Source organism: Amblyraja radiata, chromosome 20 (assembly GCF_010909765.2).
Source record: "Amblyraja radiata isolate CabotCenter1 chromosome 20, sAmbRad1.1.pri, whole genome shotgun sequence".
Classification (NCBI taxonomy): Eukaryota; Metazoa; Chordata; class Chondrichthyes; order Rajiformes; family Rajidae; genus Amblyraja; species Amblyraja radiata.
Genome location: NC_045975.1, coordinates 45,436,512 through 45,463,925, shown reverse-complemented (window position 1 = coordinate 45,463,925; position 27,414 = coordinate 45,436,512). Strand labels below are relative to the sequence as shown.

Sequence of the window (27,414 nt, the reverse complement as noted above, 5' to 3'; positions counted from 1 at the left end):
TGTATGTATTTATGTATGTATTGTTGATCTATGTACCACAGTATGTAGCACGTTAGTACCTGCACTGATGTAATGCACTTTGGTCAACGAGAGTTGTTTTTAAATGTGCTTTAGAAATAAAATTGACTTGACTATATTACCCCAAATTCTCACCTACTCTTTACACGCTAGGGGAAATTTACATAGGGCCAATTTACGAACAAACCCGCATGTTTTTAGGATGTGGGAAGAAACTGGAGCACCCGAATAATAGCAGGGAGAACGTGCAAACTCCACACAGACTCCGCACTGTCAGGGATGATGGTGGAGGCAGATTCGACAGTGGCATTTAAATGAATTTTGGATAGCTACATGGATATGCAGGGAACGGAGAGATGTGGATCACGTGCAGGCAGAGGAGATTTATTTAACAGCATCATTTTCAGCATGGGCATTGTGGGCTGAAGGGTCTGTTCCTCTGCGGTGCTGTTCTATGCTCTATGTTCTGTGTTTGTGAGTAACATTTCCCCAGTGACACAACAGCTAGACAGCCTCGTTCCTGGCATGTGGACAATGACATGGATTGCAATCCAATCTCAATGTGAATTCTGAGATCTTACGTCAGTGGAAGACAACGATGTCACATTAAAGGCTTCTTTCAGGTCATTCATTTCCGTTGGGTTTAAGCTGTGAAGAGAAGAATATTTACATTTGTTTATATAAAGATCCGTGCTTAAATGTTACTCAGTCATTTGTCCTGATACTTCCACAGATGTGTTGAATAAATTTACAGAAGCCAATTAAGCCACAAATCCACAAGTCTTTGGGATGTGGGAGGAAACCGAGCACCAGAAGAAACCCACGCGGTCACAGGGAGAACGTACAATCTGTGTACATACAGCACCCGCAGTCAGGATTGATCCCGGGTCTCTGGAACTGTAAGGCAGCAGCTCTACCCACTGCACCACCGTGCTGTGATGTCAAACCTTACAGTTTATGCATTCAATAAATAATCTTCCTAGTATGTGCTTCATAATATTTCCTTTCAGCAATGTGGATGCAAGAAAGGGAAATCTCGGGGTAACCTTACCTCTCAGTCTGAAAATCTATCCAGCCATGGCATGGAATATCTGAGTCCTTGGAACGAGCATATTGCTGTTTAATGTCCTTGGGAAGTAGAAAGAACTTCCTGCAGATGTCCATTGCTTCAAACACCTGTGGAGCAATGATCCAAGATTAAATGCACTGTACAATTGGCATAGGTACACTAAGGTTCATGTTCATTTTTCACGATTGTCAAAGGGTGAGACAGATGATAATTAATAAATCTCCTCTTTCCAAATGCAACTAACTTCTACATTTTTACGCTTGCTCCACCTATGCCTGTTGGATCTCCTGGTCACAAACTATTTTAACTCCCCTTCCCATTCCCACATTGACCTTTCTGTCCTGGGCCTCCCCCATTGCCAGAGTGAAGCCTCACACAAACTGGAGGAACAGCACCTCATCTTCTGCTTGGGTACTTTACACCCCAGCGGTATGAACATTGAATTCTCCTATTTTAGGTAACTACATAAACCTCCCATTTCCTTTCTTCCCCACTTCTTTCTCCCCCCCCCCCTTTCCCTTGTGCCCCATCTGGACCTGCACCTATTTCTCTCCTCACATTTTTCTTCCTTCCTCCAGCTTCACAAAGAGAAGTGAAAGTGGATTGATGGTATCAGATGGGGCTAGATTGTCTCTTGAGACCAGAGTCTCCACACCTTGCCACCATCCTCCTTAGACAGTAGTACAGCACAATATAACCGGATATTAAAGTGTGTGCATACTTGCTCATCTTTGATGCCGGGGTTTTTGAGGTACACAAATCCAAGTTCACTGAATGCCCGTCCGATCTCTGTGGATAATCGTTTCATTTCATGGGCTGAAGGTACAGCTTGACCCAAGGCAAATGAGCCAAAGTCAACCACAGCGACACTCATCTTCTTCCAACGATTCTGGCCTCGTAAGGACTTCCTGTAACACAGGGCTGTGTGAATTATTCAACCTGATTCTAACTGGCACCAACATGGTTAAAGACCATGCCACATGCAAATTAGAGGAACAGCACCTCATATTTATCTTGGGCAGCTTACAATCCAGTGGTATGAAAATTGATTTCTATAATTTGACGTAACCTTTGCATTCCCTCCCTCTCTGTACCTCTCCCACACTAGTCACCTTGCTGTTAATATCCCTTTCTTTATCACCTCCTCCACTGCCAACAATGGACCATTGTGGGCTCCACATTTCCTGAGTCACCGGTTCCGGCTGTTTGTTCAGTGCCTTTACATATCTCCAGTTTCCCTCTCCCCTGACTCTCATCTGAAGAAGTGTCTCGCCCTGAAATGTCACCTATTCCTTCTCTCCAGAGAATATGCTCGACCCACTGAATTACTCCAGTATTTTGTGTCTATCTATGGTCTTTATTTATTCACAGGAGGTCAATGTGCTCCAGGTTTAAGGGTAAATGAAGATAATATTTTACACAGAGGATGGTGGGTGCCTGGAACACACTGCTAGTGGTGTTGGTGGAGGCAGATACGATAGTGGTGTTAACAATCTTTTAGTTAGACATATGGAAGTGCAGGGAATGGAGGGATATGGATCATGTGCAGCAGAGAGTAATTTAACCAGGCATCATAACCAGTACAGACATTGAGGGCCGAAGGGCCTGTCCTGTGCTCTTCTGTTCCGTCTTAGTCCATGTTTTGCATACAACGTGATTAATTTACCATAGTGAATTAACTTTTCAGCACATCTTTGGTATAATGAGGCCCCTTGGCCCACAATGTCCGTGCCAAACACGATGTTAAATGAAACTAATCTCCACTGCCTGCATGTGATCTATATCCCCCCCATTCCCTGCATATCCATGCGCCTATCTTGTAGCCTCCTAAATGCCACCATCATATCTGCCTCCACCACCACCCCTGGCAGCACGTTCTAGAATCCTTCACCCTGTGCAAAAAATAACTTGTCCCACACATCTCCTTTAAACTTTGCCCCTCTCACCTTAAAGCTGTGCCCTCTAGTCTTTGACATTTCCACCCTGGGGAAACAGGTTCTGACTGTCTATTTAAAAAAATGTACTGACTTCTATCAAAGAGTGGAAAAGCTGACTATTTCTCTCTCCATTGATGATGTCTCATCTATTTTCTGTTTTTATTTCTCTGGAGGCACATTTTACATTGAGAGGAAATTATTGGGAATGTATGAGGTCTTTTCTAAACACCTTTCAATAAAACTGATTGTAGCTGGAGACTAAAGAAAAACTACAATTCTATGAATTGAATCATTTCTCCCGCGCTCTTTCCTTCTCTTCAATTCCTCACTCCCATTAGTAGGTATGTTGCAAAGCCTACCTGAAGCGTCGCTGAAAATCTGTCCCAGCCCGTGTGCGCGATTTTGGCGCCGTTTAGAGGGGGGCGGGTTTAAAACGCGATTTTCTCTAGGCTGTTCAAATCGAAGATGTTCAGCCTAGTTAATTATTAACGAAAAATCGCTGGAACACCCCGTCGCAAAAGCTATTATTAGTTTTAAAGGCCTCGTATAATAGTTATAGTAGTTTAAAAATCAATCTCTAAACCCGCGAACAACGGCAGCTGTCAGGGTCTCATAGAGCAAACAACTGAAGGTATGTAGCTTATTTTTACATTAAAAAGGGCTTCTTAAGATCCCTTTATACAAAGTTTAATGTTGCGAGTAGCTCATTTTGGGCCCATTATATCCCGCAGTATTTTTCTGGGCATTTGAGGCACAAATCTAGGGCAATGTGAACGTTCTAAACCAGCGCGTTCACAGGAACCCACTAGAAAGCTGATTTAAAATGGACTTTAATTTACAGCAATTGAACACTAAATTCCTTCCATTTGGCCTATAAATTAATGTAAATGAGATTTAAAAATCATGTTTTATTGTGAATTATTTATGAATATTATTTGGACACTTAGGCTATTTAAAAATGTTAATCATTTATTAAGAAATGGATAGATGTTTAGATCTAGTAATTGAAGTTTGAAATTAGCTACACTTGGGTAACTAACTAATTATATGCTTTAATTTCAGGTCATCCAAGTAAGATTATTTTATATTTGTTTCAGAATGGTTCAATCTACGATAACTGAAAATTTCATTCAGTTCTCTTAATTTTTAAGAAAGTTATGGGCTTTTGACTGCATACGATCACAGCTTTTTTGTTATGTCCATAGAAAATCAATAGGGAACAAGATGCTAATTTCCGAGTATGAAAATGGCCATAACATTTTAAATACTTGAGATATGAAAATGAATTAGGTGTCAAATTAAACTTCTTTTTATGCTTTATCTGATGGGATAAATTACAGACTTGATTTTTAAAATCTCAAAATGTTGTAACATTGCTACCATTAGGTGAGAAAATCATTACTTCTGGCATCTTAAGAGGCATTGGACAGATGGTTTACAGATCTTTCATTGGAAGGTGTAGGAAGGAATTGCAGATGCTGGTTTAAACCGAAGGTAGACACAAAGTGCTGGAGTAACTCAACGGGACTGGCAGCACCTCTGGAGACAAGGAATGGGACGGATCCATTTTTATCATGATAATTCTCAAATAATTAGAAAAAAATGTACTCTTCAAATTAAAGACCAATATAGCAGAGCACAGGGTGGGAATGGAGACTGCAGCCCATGTGTGTAGTGAACATGATGGAGTTAAACTGATCTTATCTGCCTGTACATTATCCACATCCCTCTATTGCCTGCACTTCCATGTGCCTGTCTAAAAGCCTCTTAAACACCACTATCATATCTGCCTCCACCACAACCCCAGCAATGCATCCCAGGCTCCGACCACTCTGTAAAAAATCTTGCCCTGCACATCTCCATTAAACTTTCCCACTCTCACCTTATTGCTATATCCTCTACTGTTGGACATTTCCACCCTGGGAAAAAGGTCCTGACTTTCAATGCCTCATAATTTTATATACTTCTACCAATTCTCCCCTCAACTTCCGGCGTTCCACAGAAAGCAATCCAAGTCTGTACAACCTCGCCCAGTAGCTGTAATCCTCTAATCCAGGCAGCATTCTGGTCAATCTCCTCTGCACCCTCGACAAAGCCTCCACAATTCTAGGGTGACTGGAATTACACGCAATACTCCAAATAAAATATGTTACAGCCATTTTCCATTCAGGAAACATGAAATGGAGAAGTTTTGAAAATTTGAACAATTATCTTTAGTCTCAATACTCACTGAAAAAAATAATTTGACCAGTTTCCTGCTCAGATTCCAAATGTACTATTTTATAAAGACGATTTTCAATATTTATCCTGATTTTTTTGCTAGTAATGTGGATCTTGGACTAAAATACCAATCAGATTTCAACACATGAATTGTGCTAATCATTTACTTGCGCTGTAAACAAAAAAAAGCTTCAGGAAATAACCTTTGAAGCAAAAGGTAAATGCACAATTCTCTGCAAGCTGATCAATAACTAGCATTTACTGCAAGTTAGACGGGTCCCGACCCCAAACATCGCCCATTCTTCTTCTCCGGAGGTGTTGCCTGACCCGCAGAGTTACTTCAGCATTGTGTCTATCATTATGGGGAGAAGGCAAGAACGGGGTACCGATTGTGAATGATCAGCCATGATCACAGTGAATGGCGGTACTGGCTCGAAGGGCAGAATGGCCTACTCCTGCATCTATTGTCTATTGTCTATTTCTATTTGTGTCTATCACATTTCCATTGACTCCATTTATACCTCACGCTGCCTCGGCAAGGCCAGCTGCATAATCAAGGACGAGTCGAACTCTGGCCACTCCCTCTTCTCCTCTCTCCCATCAGGCAAAAGGGATGAAGTGTGAAAACGCACAGATTCAGGGACTGAACCATCCTACTACAACCAGAGAGCAGTGCTGAACTACTATCTACCTCATTGGTGATCTTGCCCTGAACGTTATTCCCTTATGTATCTATACACTGTAAATGGCTTGATTACGCAACAAAAGCTTTTCACTGCACCTCGGTACACGTGACCATAAACTAAACTGTAAAGACATTTTAAGTCCTCAAACATGTTGCCTATTGACGGTACAAACTGTAAATGAGAGAACATGGAAAGAACAGAAATGCAGCAGCGATTATCATGTGTGCTTTTAATTTTAATCAGCATATAGATTGGATTAATTCCTGTTTCTGATCTGTATGATTTGATGAGTTTTTACCTCTCTGGATTCATACCTTTGTTAATTTCTCTGTCACATTCAAACACAGTTCCGCCAAGCCTTTTATTGTTGTAGAGGATAGAAACAAAATGCTGGAGTAACTCAGCGGGACAAGCAGCCTCTCTGGATGGAAGGAATGGGTGACGTTTCGTGTCGAGACCCTTCCTTAGACTCAATAGTCCATTGTTAATTGTGGTCAAGGTGAGAACGAGTTAGACACCTTGTATGAGTTATACAAGTTTTCACCGAGCCCACAGCTAACAATGTTTAGTTTAGTTTAGAGTTAAGGGCCTGTCCCACTTACGTGTCCTTGGCACGCAAATTACGCGAGACGAGATGGTCCTGTGAAGCCGTCTGGAGCGCGTGACGTCATTTGAAGATGGACACAAAGCTGGAGTAACTCAGCTTTGCCTGCTTCTGCTGCTGAAGGTGAGACGTTACAGAGAAAGGTTGAACAAGTTAGGGCTTTATTCTTTGGAGCGCAGAAGGTTAAGGGGGGACTTGATAGAGGTTTTTAAAATGATGAGAGGGATAGACAGAGTTGACGTGGAAAAGCTTTTCCCACTGAGAGTAGGGAAGATTCAAACAAGGGGACATGACTTGAGAATTAAGGGACTGAAGTTTAGGGATAACATGAGGGGGAACTTCTTTACTCAGAGAGTGGTAGCTGTGTGGAATGAGCTTCCAGTGAAGGTGGTGGAGGCAGGTTCGTTTTTATCATTTAAAAATAAATTGGATAGTTATATGGATGGGAAAGGAATGGAGGGTTATGGTCTGAGCGCAGGTATATGGGACTAGGGGAGATTATGTGTTCGGCACGGACTAGAAGGGTCGAGATGGCCTGTTTCCGTGCTGTAATTGTTATATGGTTATATGGTTATATGGTTGCGTCACACCAGGGTCTTGGGCCTGTCCCACTTTGGCCGTCAGATCCGCGACAGGCCGTTGGCGCGCAAAGATTTTGTTCACTACAACAATTTCGGAGCCCTGCGCGATGTCGCGCACAACTACATACCGCTCCGCGCTTCTCAGTGGGACCGGCCCCTCGCAGCCATACGATGCCCGTGCACCTCAATGCGATCACGAGGCCGTGTAATTTGTGTGCCAAGGACACCTAAGTGGAACAGGACCTTTACGGCGCGGAAACAGGCCCTTCGGCCCACCGCGTCCGCGCCGGCCAGCGATCCGCACACATTAACACCATCCTACACACACTAGGGACAATTTATACTTATACTAAGTATAATAAACCCAAGCCAATTAACCTCCAAACCTGTACGTCGTTGGAATGGACGGCTTCCTTGATCATCATTACTTTTTTGCAAACTTGGTTTAAACCAGCATCTGGAGTTTCTTCCTACACAGTCCTTCCTTGCTCCCTGCCTTGCTCCCTGCCTTTCACCCTGCCTTTCTCGTCCCTATTTTGTCCACTAATCGTTCTCCCATCACCCTCCGTGCCAACATTCCACCTCATCACTAACCTGAAGTTCACTTGCTGTAATTAATCAACGTGCTTGCTGCTCCAAGCTGCTGCTCCGGCTCCATATAACCATATAACCATATAACAATTACAGCACGGAAACAGGCCATCTCGACCCCTCTAGTCCGTGCCGAACACATAATCTCCCCTAGTCCCATATACCTGCGCTCAGACCATAACCCTCCATTCCTTTCCCGTCCATATAACTATCCAATTTATTTTTAAATGATAAAAACGAACCTGCCTCCACCACCTTCACTGGAAGCTCATTCGCTCCGGCTCCGACTTGCAATCCAATGGCTCACATCTGCCCACGGACTGGATTTGTAAAGTCTCTGCTCCAGGACTGGCTGCAATTCACTTGCTGCTCTGTTGACAAACCAGAAAGTTCACGTTCTTTTGGTTTGTATGTTCCAACGCCTCCTATAATTTAGTGAAACTGAATCTTCACCAATGTTTTATTCTTTATTGCAGTTTCTGCTGTACAAAACAGGTAGGATTACACTATTATTATCCAACAAAGTCAATGCAGACAAGAACATACACTGAGGCTTTAGATCCTTAAAGTTCACTTCCGTAATTACAAAGCAAGTTTATTTCACATGTTTAACCGTTGATTTTGAAAACCTACAGATATTCTCATCATCATTTTTTTTTAAACATTTCTGGTTTTATCTCATATTTGAATGTTTGCTTTCTTGTTAATCTTTATTGAGACGTTCTCTGTTGTTTGACCCCACCTTCAAATGCATCTACAGGAGTCGCTGCCTCAAAACGTCAGCCAGCATCATCAGAGACCCACACCACCCTGGCCACACACTCACCTCACCCCCTGCCTTCAGGAAGAAGGTACAGGAGCCTGAAAACTGTTACATACACGTTCAGGGACAGCTTCTTCCCAGCAACTGTGATGATATGTGTTTACCTGTCCGAGAGTTCTAAACTTGTCAAGTGAATTCATATTTAATCAACCTCCTTTGTAGGAATGTTACAACATTTTGAGATTTAAAAAATCAAGCCTGTAATTTATCTCATCAGATAAAGCATAAAAAGAACTTTAATTTGATACCTAATTCACTTTCATATCTTCAGTATTAAAAAAATGTATGGTCATTTTCATACTCGGAAATTAGTATCTTGTTCCTTATTGCTTTTCCATTGACTTAAGACAAAAGCTGTGATCGAGGACAGTCAAATGCCCATAACTTTCTTAAAAATTAAGAGAACTGGATGAAATTTTCAGTTATTTTAGATTGAAGCATTATGAAACAAATATGAAACATCTTACTAGGATTACCTAAAATTAAAGCATATAATTAGTTAATTACCTAATTGTAGCTAATTACAAAATTGACCGTTGTGACGGAAATAGTAATAAACACACAGACTCCCTTGAAAATTCAAAAAAGTGATATTCTCAAGATCAGAACTTTAATATTATTGTATTATATGCTGTTAGTCCGTAACAGACAGGTAAAGAAATTGCAATTTCTAGCAAAAGACCAAGTTTTTATAGAGAAGTTTAGTTGCTGGCTGATACATTGGCATATCATAATCAGTAGCATCATCATACATTGTAACCAACAAGCAACTCTGTACACCTTGCCTTTCCTCAACTGTTCAATTTTGGAATTGTAAACTACAAGTTTTTGCTCTTCAAACCGCACATGACATGCCTTTCTGCCCATTACTTTCCCATTCTGTAGATCACCACATTTGGAGTAGTCCAAATTCGGATAACCTCCGCGAATGCGGTCTAAATCAGTCTCTTTTGCTGGGCATTTGGATTGGGCATTTGGCAGTTTAAAGCATTGCCTCATGGTTTAACTTCGGCTCCTAGGTTATTTACAAAATTGTTAAAACCAGTGTTGGGCCTACTCCGGGCTCAAAATCATATTGTAATGGCCTATTTGAATGATATCCTAATCATAGGCAAGACTCAGAAATCAGCTGAATTATCTGTTTCAGCTATCAAACGCATGTTTGAGAGTTTGGGGTTTCTCATCCATCCTGTTAAATCCAAATTGATCCCATCCAGAGTCATTGATTATTTGGGGTTCACCATTAATTCAACTCACATATCTGTGACTCTACCTCCAGGCAAGAGGCCAGAGTTACTCGAAGCCTGTAGCATGCTCGTTGATGAGCAACAATCTTCTATTCGGCAGGTTGCTAGTATAATTGGCAAATTAGTGGCTGCTTTTCCAGCCGCACAGTTTGGACCTCTGCATTATCAAAATTTGCAACGTGCAAAGGAGCACGCACTCAAAAGTCATGCAGGGCATTTTAATAGACCTACGCGGTTACCAGCTGAAGCCGTTGCTGAGTTACGATGGTGGATAGCAAATATTTGGCTTTGCACCGGAAAAATGCGGATTGACAAACATTCAGTTTTACAAACTGATGTTAGTGCTCTAGGATGGGGAGCTACTGATACCATCTCCAGCTGTGGTGGCAGATGGAATATGCATGAGGCATTACTTCTTCAATCACATGGTATTAACTATTTAGATTTGTTGGGTGCACTCTATGGCCTAAAAGCATATTGTACTAATATGCATGATTTGCACGTGCAGCTTCAGATTGACAATACTACAGCAGTAGCATACATTAATCACGTGGGTGGAATCAAATCGGTATCATGTGATAAGTTGTCTAACCTTATTTGCCACTGGTGTATTACAAGAAACATCTGGATTTCAGCTATCTACCTACCAGGTAGATTTAACATGGTGGCGGACACCAGGTCACAAAAATGCAATGACAACACAGAATGGATGTTAAATCGTGAAATATTCAAAGAGATTGTCACTCGGTATGGTGTACCAGACATTGATTTGTTTACATCCAGATTGAATCACCAGTTACCAAAGTATGTTTCATGGGAACCAGACCCAGGGGCAGTAGCAGTAGATGCATTCTCGCTACACTGGGGTGGAATGTTTTTATATGCATTTCCCCCATTTTGCCTCATCAAGATCAAGCAGGACTCTGCCACAGGCATTTTGGTAGTTCCCGACTGGCCTACAAAAACCATGGTTCTCACTAATTCTAAGATTAAAAACACAGCCTTTCATGGCTATCCCCAAAAGCAGAAGCCTGCTGTTTCATCCTATAACTGGGGAAAATCATCCACTACATGAGCGTATTAATCTGTTGGTTTGCAGATTCTGATGAGACCGTTCCTGGGGCTTGGACTATCAGGGCGTACGGTGGATGTGATTACTGCGGCCTGGGAAGAGGGAACAATATATTTCTCATATCAAGAAATGGGAGAAGTTCTGCTTGCAGTCCAATGTTTCATATCACACGGCAAGGGTACCTGATGTGTTGGAATTTCTTTTCACGTTATATTTTGATGAGGGACTAAGCTTCAGTGCCATCAATAGTGCCTTGTCATCCTACCTCGGGCTCCAGCAACATCTCTGTCGTTGGCCAGACTAACTCTCAAAGTGGTTATGCTCATGGTGCTGGTTTTGTCATGAGCCAGAAGCTTCGACTGGACAGGATGGTTTCATCTGTAAACAACATAACCTTTTATGTTTATGATTTACTTAAGCAGAGCAGGCCAGGGACGTCAGGGCTTAAACTTAATTTTACGGCATAGACCTTCGCCTCAGTGTAGTCACGCACTTACAGCAGTACATCAAGGTCACCAAGAACCTCAGAGGCTCTGAATTGGCAATATTCGTCAGTCAGGCTCTCCAGCTGCACTTTAAAACGGACCGTCAGGTAAGTATACGGTGCGTGTGGAATAACGGAGGAGAGTTGGAGTTGTGTTTGCCTTTCAGAATGTCGACACAACACAGAAAACTCTCAAAGAGAACTGCCCACGCTTCAACTCCACCAGAGGAGCGTTCCATTCCAGCGGGGCAGCAACCGGCGGCAGCGTCGCTCTCAGAGCGTTTCGCTATCCCCGAGACCGAGCCAAGCCCAGTCTCGCCAAAGCCTGCACGGCAGACTGGGAAAGCGGCCAGGAAGTCCAACCGGCCGGTCATCTCCGATTCGTCGGAGGACATGTCTCCACCAAAGCGGAGGAGAGACAGCCGCCTGAGCTGCATTCAGCAGCTCCTGGAGCAGATGCTCCACCGGGACACGCAGCAAGAGCGCTCTCGGGGAGGAAGGACAGGTACCTCCTCCACAGTGTCTTGTGCACTGCCCTCTGCTCCCTCATTACTGGAGGCTAGCATTGGTGACCAGGGCTGGGCTGGTCTGGAACAGGGGCAGGCGGACGAATTCGGGAGTATGCCAGGGGTGCAGGAACAGGAAGAGCTGTTGGGTGTGGTGGACCACTTTGTAGCAACCCCACGGGCTGGAGCACCGCTGGAACCAAGAATGGCGGCCAGCATCAACCATCTATCCAATAAACCATTACTGGAAAAGGTGCTCGCTGAGGTGCTGGAACAACACACAGCACCAGAAAACTGAGGCCCTCAAAGTAAAAAGTGTCAACAGCCAAATCTGAGGGCATGTGGGGTCACACATCCGGTCCCAAGAACTCAAGCTACAGCGGATCCTAAGGCTCCTGACGTCGGCCATCACAGCCTTTGTATTCGTACTCGTATCCGCTCAGAGGGTCCAGTCACTACACAAATTGAGACTGGACAACATGGTGACAACCCCAGATCAGATCACATTCATTCTACAAGGTCTGGTGAAACAAAGCAGGCCAGGAACATCCAATCCACTAGTGGTATTCCGGGGCTACCCACCAGAGCCACGATTGTGTGTGGTGACCCACCTACTACAGTATATAGACACAACCCACAACATCAGAGGGAGTGAACAAGCCTTATGGGTCAGCCACAAAAAACCTCATGGCCGGGTAACAAGCCAAACCATCTCAAGATGGCTAAAACAGGTACTGAAAGCTGCCGGGATAGATATTAATACCTTTAAATCTCATTCCACTAGGGCAGCGTCCACATCAACGGCAGCAAGAATGGATGTACCTATTGACCTCATTCTGCATACAGCAGGATGGTCGAGGGAATCAACATTCAGAACATTTTACAATAAGCCGTTGATGAAACCTGATTTATTTGCAGCAAAGATATTAGAAGCTGCAAATATTTAATTTAAGCCCGGGGGAGCAATTTATTTTTGTTATTGTTAATAAATACCTTTTTGTTTCTTGAAAAACAGATTCATTGGGTAATTACGATAACACTTCCTCCCTCAAGAACTTCGGCAGTGAGTGAATAAAACTGTTACACGGTTTGAAATCACAGAGCTTTGAAATCTTCACGTAGTCACTCACGTGACTCTGAATTAAAATAGTAAGATTAAACGAGAACTTACCAGTTTGAAGTTTGATCTGTATTTTATGAGGAGTTACGATGAGGGATTACGTGCCCTCCGCTCCCACCCTCATTATATGGATCAAACTGATAAATTGATGTCTCTTTTTCTTTTACTATGTTTACTTCAAATACTTGTGTCTATCTGTGATTCCACACCGCTGCTTGGAAGTATGCCGCGCCTGCGCACTGAGCGGGTTCTTCACGTAATCCCTCATCGTAACTCCTCATAAAATACAGATCAAGCTTCAAACTGGTAAATTCTCGTTTAATCTTACTATTTTATGGCATAGACCTTCGCCTCAGTGTAGTCACACACTTACAGCAGTACATCAAGGTCACCAAGAACCTCAGAGGCTCTGAATTGGCAATATTCGTCAGTCATAAAAAGCCTCATAACAAGGTGTCAGTACTGACCATCTCAAGGTGGTTAAAACAGGTTCTGGTTTGTGCTGGAGTGGACACTGATGTGTTTAAATCTCACTCCACCAAGGCAGCTTCAACGTCAGCAGCGAGGGCATAGGACGTCCCTCTCGACCAAATCCTCGCGGCCGCAGGATGGTCCAATGAATTGACGTTTGAGAGGTTCTATCACAAACCTCTTGCCACGCCGGGGTATTTGGGCACTCGATTCTAAATTCTGTTTTATAGCTTTCCCCTGGGACAGAGGGGTCATTATTATTTTCCTTTTTTTGTTAAATAAAGCATCAACCTGGTTAAGTCTGTATTATGTTGGAATGCTTTATTTGTTATTACTCATCCTGTGCAAACCAAGGCAGTGTGTCACATGGACTCGTATACACGGCATGAAATCACAGAGCTTTGAAGTCTTCACGGAATCACTCACGTGACTCCGAAGTAAAATAGTAAGATTAAACGAGAACTTACCAGTTTGAAGTTTGATCTTTATTTTATGAGGAGTTACATAAGCGATTACATGCCCACCGCTCCAAACCCTCATATCACAAAGGTCATCTGGTAGTTTCTAGGTTTCTAATCTTCCTATGTTACTTCAATTACTGTTACCTGTAATTTCACACCACTGCTTTGAAGATTGACGCGCATGCGGACTGGCAGGGTTCTTCACGTAATCGCTCATCGTAACTCCTCATAAAATAAAGATCAAACTTCAAACTGGTAAGTTCTCGTTTAATCTTACTAATAGCATTCATAGCAAAAGGATTTGAGTATATGAGCAGGGAGGTTCAACTGCAGTTATCCAGGGTCTTGGTGAGACCACACCTGGAGTATTGTGTACAGTTTTGGTCTCCTAATCTGAGGAAGGACATTCTTGCCATAGAGGGAGTACAGAGAAGGTTCACCAGACTGATTCCTAGGATGTCAGGACTTTCATATGAAGAAAGACTGGATAGACTCGGCATGTACTCGTTAGAATTTAGAAGATTGAGGGGGGATCTTATAGAAACTTACAAAATTCTTAAGGGGTTGGACAGGCTAGATGCAGGAAGATTGTTCCCGATGTTGGGGAAGTCCAGAACAAGGGATCACAGTTTAAGGATAAAGGGGAAATCTTTTAGGACCGAGATGAGAAAAACATTTTTCACACAGAGTGGTGTATCTTTGGAATTCTCTGCCACAGAATGTAGTTGAGGCCAGTTCATTGGCTATATTTAAGAGGGAGTTAGATGTGGCCCTTGTGGCTAAAGGGATCAGGGGGTATGGAGAGAAGGCAGGTACAGGATGGATGATCAGCCATGATCACATTGAATGGCAATGCAGGCTCAAAGGTCAAAATGGCCTACTCCTGCACCTATTTTCTATGTTTCTATGTTTCTATGATGATGTGGTAAATCGGATTAGTAAGTATGCAGATGATACTAACATAGGTGGAGTTGTGGATAATGAAGTAGATTTTTAAAGTCTACAGAGAGATTTAGGCCATTTGGAAGAGTGGGCTGAAAGATGGAGTTTAATGCTGATAAGTGTGAGGTGCTACATCTTGGCAGGACAAATCAAAACAGGACGTACATGGTAAATGGTAGCAAATTGAGGAATGCAGTTGAACAGAGGGATCTAGGAATAACTGTGCATAGTTCCCTGAAGGTGGAATCTCATGTAGATAGGGTGGTAAATAAATATTTTGGTGTGCTGGCCTTTATAAATCAGAGCATTGAGTATAGAAGTTGGAATGTAATGTTAAAATTGTACAAGGCATTGGTGAGGCCAATTCTAGAGTATGGTGTACAATTTTGGTCGCCAAATTATAGGAAAGATGTCAACAAAATAGAGAGAGTACAGAGGAGATTTACTAGAATGTTGCCTGGGTTTCAGCACCTAAGTTACAGAGAAAGGTTGAACAAGTTAGGTCTTTATTCTTTGGAGCACAGAAGGTTAAGGGGGGACTTGATAGAGGTCTTTAAAATGATGAGAGTTGACGTGGATAAACTTTTTCCATTGAGAGTAGGGAAGATTCAAACCAGAGGACATGATTTGAGAATTAAGGGACAGAAGGGGGAACTGTCTTAATGAGTTCCCCATGAGGGGGAACTTCTTTACTCAGAGAGTGGTAGCTGTGTGGAAGGAGCTTCCAGTGGAAGTGGTGGAGGCAGGTTTTATTTTATCATTTAAAAATAAATTGGATAGGCATATGGACGGGAAAGGAATGGAGGGTTATGGTCTGAGTGCAGGTAGATGGGACTAGGGGAGAATAAGTGTTCGGCACGGACTAGAAGGGCCGAGATGGCCTGTTTCCGTGCTGTAATTGTTATATGGTTATATGGTTATCTTTACTTTCCTTATCACATGTTCTTTATATTCTTCATCTAGCAAATCATTGAGTTACTTTCACTTAGTATTGAATTGTACAAAGGTTGATCTTGCCTAGGAAGTAAAACAGTGTTTCTACAATAACCAAACCGTTCATGGATATAGAATGGTGTAAAGGGGTGAAGCAAGGATGAACATTCTGACTCTTTGCAGTGTGGTCTCATTTATTTCAGCATCAGGTGAAGTATTACTGATCAGTTTTTCTTACCTTCTCCCTCTCTGTTACACTATACTCTGCACTCAGTTTTATTTCTCTTTTTGCACTACCTGTTACACTCATGTTTGGTATGTTTTGTTTAGTTTCTTGATACAGGGCGGAAACATGCCCTTCGGCCCACAGAGTCCGCACCGTCCAGCGATCCCGTACATTAACGCTATCCTACACACACTGTAGATAATTCTTTACACATACTCCAAGCTAATGAACCTATAAACCTGCACATCTTGGAGTGTGGGAGGGGAGCGAAAATCTCGATGAAAACCCACGCAGTCACAGGGAGAACGTACAAACTCTGTACAGACAGCACCCGTAGTCGCGATGGAACCGGGGTCTCCGGTGCTGCAAGCGCTGTAAGGCAGCAACTCTACCGTTGTGCCACCATATGATTGTACACACCTCTGTGGTATGATCTTCCTGGATATCATGCAAAGCAGAGCTTTGTGCTGTATCTCGGTACGCGTTAAACCAATACTAAAACCAATGCCGTTTTCTTTAAGAGACATTGGAGGGGAACAAGCAGGAAATGGATGGATATAGAACAAATCCAGTTTAAATCGGCATTAATTTAAGGTGGCGGGAAGGAACTGCGGATGCTGGTTAACACCGAAGAGACGCAAAATGCTGGAGTAACTCAGTGGGTCAGACAGCATCTCTGGAGAGAAGGAATGGAATCAATTTAACATAGCGGGAAGGGGTGATCTTATAGAGGTGTACAAAATCACGAGAGGAATGGATCAGGTAAATGCACAGAGTCTCTTGCCCGGAGGAGAGGAACCGAGAACCAGAGGATTTAGTTTTAAGGTGAGGAGGGAAAGATTTAATAGGAACCTGAGCGGTAACGTTTTCATACAAAGGGTGGTGGGTGTATGGAACAAGCTGCCAGAGGAGGTAGTTGAGGCAGGTACTATTGCGACATTTAAGAAACATTTAGGCAGGTACATGGATAGGACAGGTTTAGAGGGAAATGGGCTAAACGCAGGCAGGTGGGACAAGTGTTGCTGGGACATGTTTGCCGATGTGGGCAAGTTGGGCTGAAGGGCCTGTTTCCACACTGTATCACTCTATGACTCTATCACGATTGGCACAGACATTGTGGGCCAAAGGGCCTGTTCCTGCATTGTCTATCATAGTTATACTTCCATACAGCACAGAAACAGGCCCGTCGGCCTGACTCATGCACACCGACCTAGATCTCCCATCTACACTAGTCCCACCACTACACTAGTCGTTTGGCCCATATTCCTCTAAACCTTTTCCCATCCATGTAACTGTACAAATGTCTTTTAAATTTTGTTTTGTAGTACCCGCTTCGACTACCTCCTCTGGCAGTTTGTTCCATACACCCACCATCCTGTGTGAAAAAGTTGCTTCTCAAATTTCTATTAAATCTTACCCCTCTCACTTAAACCTCTGTTCCCTGGTTATTGAAGATAGACACAAAATGCAGGAGTAACGCAACGAGACAGGCAGCATCTCTGGAGAGATGGAATGGGTGACGTTTCGGGGCAAGACCCTTCTTCAGACTGATGTCAGGGGAGAGGGAGATACATTGATAAGGAAGTGTAAGGTGTGAAAATAGGACAAAGGGAATGTAGATCAAGAACAATGTAGAATAGATCATTGTTCGCTGGTAGAAGGTAACAACAAAGCAAACAGAGAATAAAATGTAGTCGGAGATGTAAGACTGGTCCGAGAACTGGGAAGGGAGTTGGATGGAGAGAGAGGGAAAGCAAGGGCTACTTGAAGTTAGAGAAGTCAATGTTCATACCACTGGGGTGTAAATTGCCCAAGCGAAATATGAGGTGCTGTTCCTCCAATATGCGCTGGGCCTCACTCTGACAATGGAGGAGGCCCAGGACAGAAAGGTCAGTGTGGGAATGGGAATGGGAGATAAAGTGATTCCCCTACTCTGGGTAAAAGACGCTGTGCATTCATCCTATCTATGCCCCTCAGGATCTGATACACCTTTGTAAGATCACCACTCATCGTCCTGTTCTAGCCTGCCCAACCTCTCCCTGTAGTTCAGGCCCTGCAGTCTAGGTTCGATATTTGGTTAAGGGTTGCATAGAAACATAGAAACTAGGTGCAGGAGGAGGCCATTCGGCCATTCGAGCCAGCACCGCCATTCATTGTGATCATGGCTGATCGTCCCCTATCAATAAACCGTGCCCGCCTTCTCCCCATATCCCTTGACTCCACTAGCCCTTAGAGCTCTATCTAACTCTCTCTTAAATCCATCCAATGACTTGGCCTCCACTGCCCTCCATAGTGGTGAAATAATGGTGCACTGGAGATCCTGGCTTGGATCCTGACTTCAAGATATGACAGTGGTGTTTAAGAGGCTTTTGGAGGCACATGGATATGCAGGGAATGGAGGGATCACGTGCTGGCAGAGGAGATTAGTTTAATTTGGCATCATATTCGTCACGGACACTGTGGCTGAAGGGTCTGTCCCCATGCTGTACTGTTCTATGCTCTATGTTTAAGTGCTGACTGTGTGGAGTTTGCATGTTCTCCTTGTGACTGTGTGGCCTGGTTAATTGGCAACTACAAATTACCCCTCAGTGTAGGTGGGTGGCAGGAATACAGGGAGGGAGATGATGTATGGATTGATTAATAGATTATAAGGGACGGGGGATTACTGAGGCAGCATCCCTCCATACTGACAACTTTCCTCTGTGCTAGCTGCCATAGACTCATGGGTTGAATGGCCTTCTACATATTGATTGATTGAAAGCTGCAATCCTTTGGCCCACCGAGTCCACGCTGACCATCGATCACCCGTTCACAGTAGTTCTATGTTATCCCACTTTGGCATCCACTCCCTGCACACCACGTGCTTGGTATGTAGCATGTTTGACTAATCGTCTTGAATTTTTTGAAGAGGTTACTCGGGAAATTGATGAGGGTAAAGCAGTGGATGTTGTATATATGGACTTCAGTAAGGCCTTTAACCATATAACAATTACAGCACGGAAACAGGCCATCTCGGCCCTACACGTCCGTGCCGAACAACTTTTTTCCCTTAGTCCCACCTGCCTGCACTCATACCATAACCCTCCATTCCCTTCTCATCCATATGCCTATCCAATTTATTTTTAAATGTTACCAACAAACCTGCCTCCACCACTTCCACTGGAAGCTCATTTCACACCGCTACCACTCTCTGAGTAAAGAAGTTCCCTCTCATGTTACCCCTAAACTTCTGTCCCTTAATTCTGAAGTCATGTCCTCTTGTTTGAATCTTCCCTTTTCTCAAAGGGAAAAGCAGATCCACATCAACTCCGTCTATCCCTCTCATCATTTTAAAGACCTCTATCATGTCCCCCCTTAACCTTCTGCGCTCCAGAGAATAAAGACCTAACTTATTCAACCTATCAAAGGCCTTACTAAAGTCCATATAGACAACATCCACTGATTTACCCTCGTCAATTTCCCTAGTAACCTCTTCAAAAAGGTTCCTCATGGAAGATTGGTTAAGAAGGTTCAATGGTTGGGTATTAATGGTGGAGTAGCAAGATGGATTCAACAGTGGCTGAATGGGAGATGCCAGAGAGTAATGGTGGATGGTTGTTTGTCAGGTTGGAGGCCAGTGACTAGTGGGGTGCCACAGGGATCTGTGTTGGGTCCACTGTTGTTTGTCACGTACATCAATGATCTGGATGATGGTGTGGTAAATTGGATTAGTAAATATGCAGATGATACTAAGATAGGTGGGGTTGTGGATAATGAAGTCGATTTTCAAAGTCTACAGAGAGATTTATGCCAGTTGGAAGAGTGGGCTGAAAGATGGCAGATGGAGTTTAATGCTGATAAGTGTGAGGTGCTACATCTTGGCAGGACAAATCAAAATAGGACGACATGGTAAATGGTAGGGAATTGAAGAATGCAGTTGAACAGAGGGATCTGGGAATAACTGTGCACAGTTCCCTGAAAGTGGAATCTCGTGTAGATAGGGTGGTAAAGAAAGCTTTTGGTGTGCTGGCCTTTATAAATCAAAGCATTGAGTATAGAAGTTGGGATGTAATGTTAAAATTGTACAAGGCATTGGTGAGGCCAATTCTGGAGTATGGTGTACAATTTTGGTCGCCTAATTATAGGAAGGATGACAACAAAATAGAGAGAGTAGAGAGGAGATTTACTAGAATGTTGCCTGGGTTTCAGCAACTAAGTTACAGAGAAAGTTTGAACAAGTTAGGGCTTTATTCTTTGGAGCGCAGGAGGTTAAGGGGGGACTTGATAGAGGTCTTTAAAATGATGAGAGGGATAAGCTTTTCCCACTGAGAGTAGGGAAGATTCAAACAAGGGGACATGACGAGAATTAAGGGACAAAAGTTTAGGGGTAACATGAGGGGGAACTTCTTTACTCATAGAGTGGTGGCTGTGTGGAATGAGCTTCCAGTGAAGGTGGTGGAGGCAGGTTCGTTTTTATCATTTAAAAATAAATTGGATAGTTATATGGACGGGAAAGGAATGGAGGGTTATGGTCTGAGCTCAGGTATATGGGACTAGGGGAGAATACGTGTTCGGCACGGACTAGAAGGGTCGAGATGGCCTGTTTCTGTGCTGTAATTGTTATATGGTTATATGGTAGCAATAATTATTTGCATGGCAAAGTACAAAATGGAAAGGTTGTACAGTCTATTTGTACATTTCTTATCAAAGTCCACTCTTTACTGATTGGCAAAGTTACAAATTAAGTGTAACATGATCTGTGATAAATGTCAGGACTTTACATTCAGATCCTGCGGTAACATTGGTAATGATAATAATGGCACGTTATTTGTAACATGTACTGAGGTACAGTGATATTCATTTTTGTATACGGATATGGATGGGAAAGGAATGGAGGGTTATGGTCTGAGCGCAGGTATATGGGACTAGGGGAGATTATGTGTTCGGCACGGACTAGAAGGGTCGAGATGGCCTGTTTCCGTGTTGTAATTGTTATATGGTTATATGGTTATACAGTTCAGTACAAGTATCACTATACATAAGCTCTTAGATAAATATCTCAGGCACAGTACAAGTTCATACTTGTGTAGGAAGGAACTGCAGATGCTGGTTTATACCGAAGGTGGGCACAAAGTGCTGGAGTAACTCAGCGGGTCAGGTAGCAACTCTGGAGAACATGGACAGGTGACGTTTAGGGTTGAGACCCTTCTTCAGATTGAGAGTCAAGGGAGAGGGAAACTGGAGATATGATGAAGTACAGAATAAATCAGAGCCAGCACAATGGTCCATTTGTGGCTGTGGAGGAGGTGATAACGAGGAGATACGAACAGTATAGCAGTGGTCCACAGAGACAGTTTAGAGTCACCAGTTTGACACCATTTCCAAGTCCCAGTTGTTATGAGTACAGGGTTCTTGACCCGACAATGAAGGCCCGTTGTGCTGACGGTGTTGTAGGGTCGGCCTGGCCAAGCGTAGCCATGGTGTTCTCCGCCACTGCTCCACCGCTGTAGTCCGCATCAGGTCCACACGCTCCGTCTCTTGGAGCGGCACCCGGTCCAACCGAGCCCCAGGCTGTTGCAGGGCCTCCAGCGGCCCACTCCCCCGTCGAGGCCATGCACTCCCTCCCGCAGCCCACATGCTCACAGGCCCTCCTATCAGGGTGGGCTTTTCGGGCGGGTTCACGTATTTCTGGTCCGTGGTGTGGGTTCCCGTGTTCCCGATCTGTGGTGGGTTCCCGTGATCCCAGTCCGTGTTCCTATGATCCCAGTCCATGTTGCCATGATCCCAGCCCTTGTTCCCGTGATCCCAGTACATTCCCGTGATCCCAGTCCATGTTCCCGTGTTCCCAGTCCTTGTTCCCGTGATCCCAGTCCATGTTCCCGTGATCCTAGTCCATGTTCCCATGATCCCAGTTCATGTTTCCATGATCCCAGTCCATGTTCCCGTGTTCCGTCCATGTTCCCGTGATCCCAGTCCATGTTCCCGTGTTCCCAGTCCTTGTTCCCGTGATCCCAGTCCATGTTCCTGTGATCCCAGTCCATGTTCCCGTGATCCCAGTCCATGTTCCCGTGTTCCCAGTCCATGTTCCCGTGATCCCAGTTCATGTTTCCATGATCCCAGTCCATGTTCCCGTGATCCCAGTACATGTTCCCGTGATCCCAGTCCATGTTCCTGTGTTCCCAGTCTGTGTTCCCGTGATCCCAGTCCATGTTCCCCTGTTCCCGGGCTGTGGCATGGGTTCCCATGTTCCCGGTCCGTGGTGTGGGTTTCCGTGTTCCCAGTCCGTTATAAGTGAGGGGGGAATATTACGGCAGCATCCCCCCTATACTGACAACTTTCCTCTGTGTTAGCTGCCTCTGTGCTAGCTCATGGGCTGAATGGCCTTCTGCATATTGATTGATTGAAAGCTGCAGCCCTTTGGCCCATCCAGTCCACGCAGCCCATCGATCACCCGTTCACAGTAGCTCTATGTCATCCGACTTTGTCATCCACTTCCTGCACACCAGGGGCCAATTAACCTACAAGCAATAAGTATTTGCATGACAAAGTACAAAATGAATTAAAGGTTGTACAGTCTATTTGTACATTTCTTATCAAAGTCCACTCTTTACTGATTGGCAAAGTTACAAATCAAGTGTAACATGATCTGTAATAAATGTCAGGACTTTACATTCAGATCCTGCAGTAACAATGGTTATGATAATAATGGTACTTTGGCGGTCTCAAGAACGACAACTGAGTTTACAAACAAATTTTTATTCAGAAAATCACTTCTCAGTTTACAGGCTCTCACGACACGTCTGGCCACAACGGTGGTCAGCACTGAACTAACGCGCGAAAGCAAAACCGCGCGAAAACAAGCAGCCCCTCCCGAGTCACGTGACCGCGGCTTCCGAACGCCGGGATCGATACCTGCGTGCGGCAGTAGGCGCCGCTACATGCCCCCCACCCCCCCATCCCCCCCATACGGAAACGCACGGGTAACCGGAACGCGTAGTCCAAGGTCGCGGGGCGAGCGTAACATTCGGGTCTAGCAAAACAGAACCGGAGGGGCGCGACAAACGCGAACGAGGAACGGGCATAACAGAGGGGACCGGTGAAACATAACCGGGGGTAACAGGTGCAGAGGACGGCAAAACGGCCGGCGAATGCCCTCTACGCCGCGGAGTGGCCACAGCCACCGGGCTATCCTCATCGACATAGGCTGGCTTAAGGCGGGTCACGTAGACAAACTTCTCCCTGCCACCCATGTCCAACATGAACGTCGAGGTACCAGTCCTCAGCACCCTGTACGGACCTTTGTACACCCGCTGTAACGGCGAGCGGTGAACATATCTACGAAGGAAAACATAAGCACAATCCCGTAACATAGTAGGCACATGCACCGCGGAGACCCGCGCTCGCGAAGGTCAGCTAGTACCACTGAAGCCGGGACCTCCTGATTCCGGGGGACGGGCAGAAAATCCCCAGGTACCCGCAAAACTGAGCTGTAAACAAGCTCTGTCGAGGAGGCGTTGAGGTCTCCCTTAGGCATAGTTCTGATGCCCAGGAGACCCCAAGGCAACTGGTCGACCCAATCGGGGCCGGTGAGCCAGGCTTTCAATGCCGACTTGAGGTGCCTGTGAAACGCTCAACCAAACCGTTGGACTCCGGGTGATACGCGGTGGTCTGGTGCAGCTTCGCGCAGTACAGCTGCGCCATACCACACCACATGGAGGACGTGAACTGGGCCCCACGATCAGTAGTGATATCGGAAGGGACCCCGAAACGAGCGATCCAATGCGAGACGATGGCCCGCGCGCAAGCTTCAGCGGAGGTATCCTTTAACGGTATTGCCTCCGCCCACCTGCTAAACCTGTCCACGATATAGCAATGTTACAAAATTTTGAGATTTTAAAAATCAAGTCGGCAATTTATCCCATCAGATAAAGCATAAAAATAAGTTTAATTTGACACCTAATTCACTTTCATATCTCAAGTATTTAAAAAGTTATGGCCATTTTCATACTCGGAAATTAGCATCTTGTTCCCTATAGGGTGATTTCACGAAAGGTCACTGGAGTGTAAATCCCCGCTCACGTGACCGAAAATTTAAACTGGGGGACAAGCGTCACTTCCGGTACATGTTAGTGGATGGGAAAACACGTACTTTCACACCCGTTAAAAACATCGAAATCGGCCAGGTTTTGAGCTGCAATTAAGTGAGCCAGTCGGGGTGACCGTGAGGAACAGCTACCTAAATTTACAGTCCAAAAAAAAGATAAAAACTAAGGTAAATACAAGAGGGAGCTGAAGGTGTAACAAAGGCGGAAGTTGATTGCCGACATTTTTCGTGGAGATTTAAAGATCCAAAATATCGGGAATTATCGCGTTTGCTCGCTGCATTTCATCAAAAGTGGCATTATTGACTTTGTTATCTTTATTCATTTGTTATATGAAAAGTATTAAAAGTTAGAAATCCGTCAGTAAAATTGCAAAATCGCCCATGGTTCTCGGGTGGGGTTTAACATGCAAAATGAACACGCTTCTGAAGCTCCATTTACCATTTAAATAATCGTAAACTCTCAATGCGTTTGGAAATCAATTTTACTGAGATGCAAGCTTACGATTATTTAAATGGTAAATGGAGCTTCAGAAGCGTGTTCATTTTGCATGTTAAAACCCAACCGAGAACCATGGGCGATTTTGCAATTTTACTGACGGATTTCTAACTTTTAATACTTTTCATCTAACAAATGAATAAAGATAACAAAGTCAATAATGCCACTTTTGATGAAATGCAGCGAGCAAACGCGATAATTCCCGATATTTTGGATCTTTAAATCTCCACGAAAAATGTCCGCTATCAACTTCCGCCTTTTTGGCCCCTTCAGCTCCCTCTTGTATTTACCTTAGTTTTTATCTTTTTTTTGGACTGTAAATTTAGGTAGCTGTTCCTCACGGTCACCCTGACTAGAACAGTTAATTGCAGCTCAAAAACTGGCCGTTTTCGATGTTTTTAACGGGTGTGAAAGTGCGTGTTTTCCCATCCACTAACATGTACCGGAAGTGACGCTTGGCCCCCAGTTAAAATTTTCGGTCACGTGAGTGGGGATTTACACTCCAGTGACCTTTCGTGAAATCACCCTATTGATTTTCTATGGACATAACAAAAAAGCTGTGATCGTGGACAGTCAAAAGCCCATAACTTTCTTAAAAATTAAGAGAACTGAATTAAATTTTCAGTTATCATAGATTGAAGCATTCTGAAACAAATATAAAATAATCTTACTTGGATGACCTGAAATTAAAGCATATAATTAGTTAGTTACCTAATTGTAGCTAATTTCAAACTTCAATTACTAGATCTAAACATCTATCCATTTCTTAATAAATGATTAACATTTTTAAATAGCCTAAGTGTCCAAATAATATTCACAAATAATTCACAATAAAATATGATTTTTAAATCTCATTTACATTAATTTATAGGCCAAATGGAAGGAATTTAGTGTTCAATTGCTGTAAATTAAAGTCTATTTAAATCAGCTTTCTAGTGGGATCCTGTGAACGCGCTGGTTTAGAACGTTCACATTGCGGTAGATTTGTACCCTCAAATGCCCAGAAAAATACTGCGGGATATAATGGCCCAAAATTAGCTACTCGCAACATTAAACTTTGTATAAAGGGATCTTAAGAAGCCCTTTTTAACGTAAAAATAAACAGCCTACATTCCGTTTACCCCTGTATGAGATCCGGCCGGTTGCCGGCCGTCGGGGGTTTAGAGGTTAATTTTTAAACTACTATAACAAGTAAATAAAGCTCATAAAACTAAAAATAGCTCAAGCGAGGGAATCTTCCGGGGATTTTTCGTTAATAATTAACTAGGCTGAACATCTTCGATTTGAACAGCCTAGGGAAAATCGCGTTTTAAACCCGCCCCCCTCTAAACGGCGCCAAAATCGCGCACACGGGCTGGGACAGATTTTCAGCGACGCTTCAGGTACGTTTTGCAACATACCTACACGATAGTCAGGGACCCACCAGGTCGACATGGATGTGCAGGAACCTGCCGTCTGGAACAGCGAAATCCTGCACGGGCGGGCGCACATGAATCTGTACCTTGGAAGTCTAGCATGGGATGCAAGAACGGGCCCATGCTGTGACATGCTTCCATAACCCGTGCCAGACGAACTTGGCCGTGACCAAGGCAGAGGTGGCGCGAATGGACGGGTGCGCTAGCCTGTGGATAGTGTCGAAAATCCGACGCCTCCAAGCAACCGGGACAATGGGACGGGCTTTGCCCATGGAGACATCGCAAAGGACTCGCACGCCGGCAACGCCGCAGGGCACCTTGGCCAACTTAAGGCCCGACTCAGCATTGCGGTAAACCTCCATACCAACCATCTGCCTGTTGGGCAGCGGCCAGCTCCTCATAATCCACACCTAGACTTAACGCTGAAACTTCGGGTGCTGCCGGCCGGGACAGCGCATCAGCCACAACGTTCAGCTTCCCCGCCACATGCCGAATATCAGATGTAAATTCGGAAATGTAGGCGAGGTGCCTCTGCTGCCTGGCAAACCAGGGATCGGACACCTTGGTCAAAGCGAACATGAGTGGCTTGTGGTCCGTGAATGCGGAGAACGCGCGCCCCTCTAGGAAGTTACGGAAATGGCGGGTCGCTAGGTAGAGCGTGAGGAGTTCCCAATCGAAAGCACTATACTTAACTTCGGGGGCTCGCAGCTGCCTGCTGAAAAATGCCAGTGGCACCCAGCGGCTACCTACTCGTTGTTCGAGGACGGCACCTACCACGACGTCGGAGGCGTCCATGGTGAGGGCCGTTTGGGCTGACGCCCTAGGGTGTTCCAGCATAGTGGCATTGACCAATGCAGTGTCAGCCCCCTCGAACGCCTTCTCCGCCTCCTTGGACCAGACCAGGCCCTTAGGCTTACCGGCCAGACATTGGAACAACGGCCGCATGATGGCGGCTGCTGACGGGATGAATCGGTGGTAGAAATTAACCATCCCGATAAACTTCTGCAGGCCCTTGACAGATAGAGGCCTCGGGAAGCGACGGATAGCGTCGACCTTCTCGGGCAGCGGGTCAGGCAGCATTTCTGGAGAACATGGACAGGTGACGTTTAGGGTTGAGACCCTTCAGATTGAGAGTCAAGGGAGAGGGAAACTAGAGATATGAAGAGGTACAGAACAGATCAGAGCCAGCACAATGGTCCATTTTTTGCTGTGGAGGAGGTGATAACGAGGAGATATGAACAGTATAGCAGTGGTCCACAGAGACAGTTTAGAGTCACCAGTTTGACACCATTTCCAAGTCCCAGATGTTGTGAGTGCAGGGTTCTTGACCCGACTATGAAGGCCCGTTGTGCTGACGGTGTTGCAGGGTTGGCCTGGCCAAGCGTAGCCATGGTGTACTCCGTCACTGCTCCACCGCTATAGGCCGCAT

General features: G+C 44.6%; 1 protein-coding gene across 2 annotated transcripts in view; it reads right to left on the bottom strand.

The window, feature by feature from the left end:
* Window positions 1-558: 558 nt before the first annotated feature.
* Window positions 559-27,414, bottom strand: part of LOC116984365 (1-aminocyclopropane-1-carboxylate oxidase-like) — a 203,526-nt gene continuing 176,670 nt past the window's right edge. The window contains exons 1-4 of one of the 2 annotated variants that reach the window (XM_033038521.1): window positions 7,710-7,771; window positions 1,809-1,995; window positions 1,070-1,194; window positions 559-666 (exon numbers count right to left, since the gene is read on the bottom strand). In XM_033038521.1, the coding sequence (XP_032894412.1) occupies window positions 576-666; window positions 1,070-1,194; window positions 1,809-1,961 (369 nt within the window). In that variant the 5' untranslated portion in view covers window positions 1,962-1,995; window positions 7,710-7,771 and the 3' untranslated portion in view covers window positions 559-575. Of the gene's footprint in view, window positions 667-1,069; window positions 1,195-1,808; window positions 1,996-7,709; window positions 7,772-27,414 lie in introns of those variants that run through there. The other variant, XM_033038522.1, reaches the window with a different exon arrangement.